We start from the raw sequence: 6,665 nt of genomic DNA on the forward strand, positions 1-6,665 counted from the left end.
CAAAACGGTGCGACAATACACACAGAAGGTACATATTCATGCTAAAGTGGATATAGAAAAGGATTTAGTTTTTTTCTCCCAGTCTCTGACCAGCACTTACAATGCGATGCATTGATATTGAAATTGTAAGGGATTTTGGAACATTTTGCGTTCTGTTAAGATTCGCCGCACAAATATCCATTTCAGACAATACTGCTAAAATAAAAACAGGCGATACAAATGCATGCTCAGGTAGATACAGAATCAGGATAAAAGTGTTTCTCTCAAAATATCTGACAATCCCATATAATGCGATGTCTCATATAAAACTTCTAAGGGATTTTGGAACTTTTTGCGTTCTGTTAAAGTCCGCCGCATCCCAACACAAGTATCCATATCAGACCAGCCCTGGTGACAAAATATTGCTAAAATACAACCAGAATGCACAAATTGTACTATAGAAAATAAGAGAAGGAGAACATGGTCTAAGTGCTTCTCTCATTATCTGAAGAGAGCCGACATTGGGTTGCATGATATGAAGATTCCAAGGGATTTTGGAACAATTTGCTTGGCTTTACAAAACGTAGTCTTTCAATATTACTATTTAGAACAATGATTGCATTGCACGAAGTGGTCAGAAATCGAAAAAAACTTAGCTCAAGTTTGTGTATCAACTTTTATTACGATATTAGCCGATGTTAGATTTTTTTTGGCGGAAAAACATTACAGTAAGACTACCTAAACTGAGGATAAATATATATGGCAAAGGAAAACATGTTAAACTTTAGTAATTGTGTAACTGTTGTACAGAATAGAACAACCGAGATTATATGAATGAAGGTTACTGATAAAATAATATGTTAATTTAAGTTGAATTCCATTCCATTAAATCGTTAATGGAAATAAATATCCTAAAATTAATAAATATATTCTATATTTGAAATCAGGTTAAGACCATCCATGTGAAAAAAGCAGAGAAACAGAGAAGTTAAGGGAATACTTGGATTAAAAGGTTTATTATCATCGGGAAGCAGTATCAGCGCAAAATGACTAGCCATAACGAAGGAGGAAAACATAGATGCGAAATATGCTATAAAGTATTTTCTTTCGTATGTCAACTTACATTACACATGAAAATTCACACCGGTGAGAAAAACTATAGATGTGATGTGTGTGATAAGTCCTTCTCTAGTTATAGTGGTCTGAAAGCTCATGCTCGAATTCACACTGGTGAGAAAAATTATAAATGTGAAAATTGTGAAAAATCATTTTATTTTAGTTATGAACTTATAAAACATTTTAGAATTCATACAGGAGAAAAGAATTTCATATGTAAAATTTGTGATGTCTCATTCACACATAGCAGTCAACTTAAAAGACATGTGCGAATTCACACTGGTGAAAAGAACTATGTGTGTGAAGTATGTGACAAAGCATTTGCTCGTGGTTGTACTCTCAAATTACATATGGCCATTCACACTGGTACAAAAAACTATAAGTGTGACGTATGCAGTAAATCATTTACTCAAAGAATAGGTCTTCAAACGCATATGGACATTCACTCAGGCATCAAAAAGTATACGTGTGAAATATGTGAAAAAGCGTTCGTTCAAAAGTCTGGACTGAAAAGGCATTTGACAATTCACACTGGCCAAAAGGACTTTCAATGTACAATATGTGATAACAAATTTGCTAGAAAAGAATCACTTGAAATGCATATGTTAATTCACACTGGTGAGAAAAATTATACATGTGAAAAGTGTGATAAAACATTCTTACAAAAAAGTCATTTGAATTCACATATGATTATCCACACTGGCTTGAAAGATTTTAAATGTGATCTATGTGATAAACATTTTCATTATAAATCTAATCTTACTTCACATATGGCAACTCATACTGATAAATAGAACTATAGATGTCAAATTTGCAATGCAGTCTTCAGACATAAAATAACCATATTGGACCCAGTTGTGAAATTAGTAATGAATAAGTCACAGAAAGGGTGAAAAAAGCAAATGACCATTCACAAGAGATCAAGGATATTGTTTAAGTGTAGGTTTAATACAACATTTATTGAACGAGTTAAATAAAATCATATTATACGAGCCTCTGGCGAGCATGGTATTGCTTTATTCAACGAGTTTAATACTAGTATATTAAGTATTAAATCTACATGAATATAATATTATTTTTATCACATATACAAAATAAGAAAACTGTTAAAAAGAGGCATTATTCATTGTCACGCCTATCGTGTAACGCTAACATTAGCGCCCTTGAACGCTATGTTTTTATATAGCGCAAAATTATTGACGTAACGTCAAAACGTCATTACACCAGTGTGAGAGCGTATTTACCAAATGGCTTTATTACACTTCTGCACCGCGGTTTATGTGATAAGTGATTTTGACTCGAACCCATGCCGATTTTGCGACTTCGTAAAAATGGTATTGCACGGTCTATTCGAAATAGATATATGTATCACAACACTTGAGATTCAGTAGATGATTTTAAACATTTTAAAATAAGTATTGTATATAAAATATAAGATAATATTTGTTTTGACAATACTTGTATATATCTTCAGACTTGCGGGGTCTCCAGATATATGGTAGTAAATTGTCGAAATAAATTAATTTTACACATGGGTAGGATTTTCTTAATAATAGTTAAGGGTTTTTTATCACATGATAAGACATGGTTGCTAATCTAGTTCTCATTTCTATTCTTATTAAGTAAAGAAGTTTGGTTTTAGAGGGCTGATCATTACTTATGACAGAATTTTAAGTGTTTTATTTGACAGCTTGTTTTTAGATAAATTTTAGATAAATTTTAGATAAAGTTTATGTCTGGATTAGCAACTGTGTCCTATTAAATTTTTAACTGCCTAACTATATGGAAAATATTGATGTCTGGTTTATGTGCAGTCATGGTGTGGGTGGAGCAACGAAGTGTTAACCTTATGTTCCACAAATGCTGATTACTGATTAGTGTATATACATGTATAGTGTTCATTAATTGTATATGCAGTGGAGTTCCACTAATAAGACCACCTTGAATGTTTCAAAAGCATGCAAATTTCGGCAATATAAAAGTAAGAGTTTAAGTTATGGAGCTGAAGTGGCTCGCTGATGGGACCTTTCCGCTGTTGGGGCGATCATTTTGTGTGGTCTTTTTTTGGTGGAACTTTACTGTATATGTAAATATATGTAAACATATAGTCTCAGATAATTCGTTTTAGAAATGACCATATTGTAATTGTAATTTTATATGTCTTTTAAAATTGTTAAATATGGATGAGACTCAAATAAAATAAAAATGTACATTTAAAGTCTTTTTGGCCAGTGTGAATTGTCAAATGACTTTTAAGGCCACACTTTTGAACGAACGTTTTCTCACATATTTCACACTTATACTTTTTGATTCCTGTGTGAATGTTCATATGCGTTTGAAGACCACTTCTTTGAGTGAATGATTTACTGCATACGTCACACGTATAGTTTTTTGTACCAGTGTGAATGACCATATGTAATTTGAGAGTACTACCACGGGTAAATGCTTTGTCACATATTTTACACACTTCTTTTCACCAGTATGAATTCGCAAATGTCTTTTAAGATTACTGCTACACGTGAATGAGACATCACAAATTTTGCATGTGAAATTCCTTTCTCCTGTATGAATTCTTAAATGCTTTTTAAGTTCACATTTAACATAAAATGATTTTTCACAATTTTCACATTTATAATTTTTCTCACCAGTGTGAATTCGAGCATGAGCTTTCAGATTACCATAACTAGAGAAGGACTTATCACACACATCACATCTATAGTTTTTCTCACCGGTGTGAATTTTCATGTGTGATGAAAGTTGACTTGCGAAAGAAAATACTTTATAGCATATTTCACATCTATATTTTCCCCCTTCGTAATGACTAGTCATTGTGCGCTGATACTGCTTCCAGAAGATAAGTAAACCTTTTAATCCAAGTATTCCCTTAACTTATCTGTTTCCCTGCGGTTTTTTTTTCTCTCACATGGAGGGCATTAACCTGGTTTCAAATATAGAATATATTTATTAATTTTAGGATATTGCTTTCCACTTACAATTTAATGGAATGGAATTGAACTGTTATTAACATATTTCTTATCATTTACCTTCATTCATGTAAACTCTATTTCCATTGTTCTATTCTGTACAACAGTTATATAATTACTAATGTTTTCCTTTGTCATATATATTTATCCTTAGTTAAGGTAATCTTACTGTAATGTTTTTCCGCCAAAAATTCTATCCCTTCAAATCGTCCCCGACGGATACAATATGATCACAACCATTATCTTTACAAAATATATAGAATGAACAACAGAACAATTTAGTTATGAAATAAAGTTTAATGTGTTGCAAGCGACTTGGTTGTAGCTGACTGTACATGAAATGAACCAACATATATATGTACAAATAAACCCTCATTTGCAAATAACATAAATTTATTTATATCGTTTCATAAATTACATGTAAATAACTTCAGTCAAAATACAAGACACATTACTAGAAAAGATGGAACACGTACATCTATTGTCTAAAATCCTTAACAAAACTTATAATAAAAATCTTAATTTACTTCTTCGGACATGTTGACAGTCGGTTAACCAAGCGCTGAATGAATTTGCAACGCAATTGCTGAATTTGGCCCGAATAGCGCCCTCATATGATCCGACGAGAACAAAACCAGGGGAAATAATTTTCTTCTAATGCACTTTGTTTAAACGAAGAAAATTTTATATATCTGCCAGTATCGAAGCAAATATGTTATTTCCGAAACGTTGTTTTTTTCAAAATCTTGGCAATTTGCTTATTTAAAATCACTCGTCCATTAGCGCTTTGTAGTACATACCGGTTAAAAAATGGCTAAATATTATTGGATATCGACGATTGTGAAAAATAACGTTTCGGAAATGGCCGATTTATTACGATATTGGCCGATATTGTTTTGGCGAGAACGTATAACAAGAATGCTAATAGCCGGAAAATTTAGCAAAATTAATAATGAAATTTATATAAAATTCTCATAAATAAATAAATACAAAATTTATATTGCCAAATTATGCCTCAGAAATGTTGTTATTTATATTTCTCAAAAGCTTTTTTTAAAAGGCTCCAAAAAAACTCATTGGCTAAATACTGAACCAATTTTTTTTTCGTCTGCTGCTTTTTTGCAGATGGTACAGTTGATTTAGTATTTTGTATCGAAGTCAAAATACTACTTTGTTAACATTTTTCTACTCTTGTGACACATAATTTTGCATTTATCGCTTATTTCTTGAGGTAACAAGCATCTTACTTGCTCAGAAATCATTATTTAAATGTTATAAAATTCATGTTTGCTCTTTCTAAAAAAGTAAAAATTTATATATTTCTGAGGCATAATGTACCTTTAAAGAAAATCAACATAAATACAACTGGATACATGTATATAAAATTGTAACATGATGTAGAACGAGATAAAGAAAACTGAAGCTGATTTTAATAAAATAATTTAGTAAAGTATATTTACTTGATAGTTTGCTTGCATTCCAGGTTATAAATTGAAAATATTTCTTCCAAGATATTTGAGACGCACAGTAAGGTTTCAGCTTGTTACATAGTGATGTTTCGACGTACTAAGCCTAACATTTTATACAGTTAGCATGCATTAAATATCGACGCAATTGTTTCCTGTTTAGTAATGAAAAGAATAAATAATTGTATATAATTAGGGTATATCCATTGTCACCCGGATGTCATCAATTAAGTTGATAATTGAGTTATTTTAATACATTGACATATCCTAAGAGATAAAAAATGATAACATCTTTGTTAATTGTATGTAATTTGCAAGTGCAATGAATGTGTTGAGTATGGTAGTTTTGGTGTAAATATTTTTGTCTGTTATGAAAAGAACAGAAAAATAGCAAACTTACCTTAAAAAATATAGTTTCTTGCGCAACTTTTTGTTTACTGTGTTTACTTGCAAAAGGCGTTGTAACACCGCACTTTGGGGTCAAACGCACTTTGGGGTCCGACCCCAAAGTGCGTTAAACTTCGCATCGCACTTTGGGGTCCAACGCACTTTGGGGTCAAAATCGAGAAATTTACCCCAAAGTGCGTTCATATGCTACATATTAACGCACTTTGGGTTCCGAGTTCTGAAGGTGTCATCGGAGTTCTGCTTAAATACTGAGTTCTGACTTTTTTCGATCCGCGACATTGAAATATTTGAGGTGGAGTTCAAGATGGCAGTCGATACTTTGTTTGATGCTTGAGTGATAAATGTTTCATTAATTTTACCACTTAAATTGTGTTCATATAACAAAGTACTCTAGTACATAAATTGTAGATGTATTCCTAAAATTAAAAGATGCCGCGAAAAATATCCCGTTCTGTCAGTCATTTACTTGATTACTTTTGGTGCAATATTGAGCCCCATTTTAAATATGACGGGGATGAAATAAAATGCAGTTAATATTTGTTTTCCAAAGAACTATAAATATACTCTATCTCAATGTTCTGGTGAAATATCAAATTTTCCGATCGGACTATAAATAGTGATTTTAACAAATACATAATTAAGCTTATCAACAAACTTAAGGTTTTTTGTAAGCTCCGTAACAACCGTTCGTCAGAGGCTTTTTGAATGGGAA

At 31.8% G+C, this 6,665-nt stretch overlaps 1 protein-coding gene across 1 annotated transcript; it reads left to right on the plus strand.

Annotated features, from left to right (window-relative positions):
• The first annotated feature begins 635 nt into the window (after nucleotides 1-635).
• LOC132739191 (zinc finger protein ZFP2-like) lies at nucleotides 636-2,776 on the plus strand. Its single transcript, XM_060726861.1, has one exon. It carries the CDS (start codon nucleotides 1,026-1,028, stop codon nucleotides 1,887-1,889), a length of 864 nt encoding a protein of 287 aa, XP_060582844.1. The 5' UTR covers nucleotides 636-1,025; the 3' UTR covers nucleotides 1,890-2,776.
• Nucleotides 2,777-6,665: the final 3,889 nt, after the last annotated feature.

This window comes from Ruditapes philippinarum, unplaced genomic scaffold, assembly GCF_026571515.1.
Source record: "Ruditapes philippinarum isolate M1 unplaced genomic scaffold, ASM2657151v2 ctg24041_1_1_1_1, whole genome shotgun sequence".
In the NCBI taxonomy this organism is placed as follows: Eukaryota; Metazoa; Mollusca; class Bivalvia; order Venerida; family Veneridae; genus Ruditapes; species Ruditapes philippinarum.

What these genes read in the sequence shown, in the direction of transcription:
- LOC132739191 (XM_060726861.1), top strand. Translation starts at nt 1,026, where the DNA reads ATGACTAGCCATAACGAAGGAGGAAAACATAGATGCGAAATATGCTAT.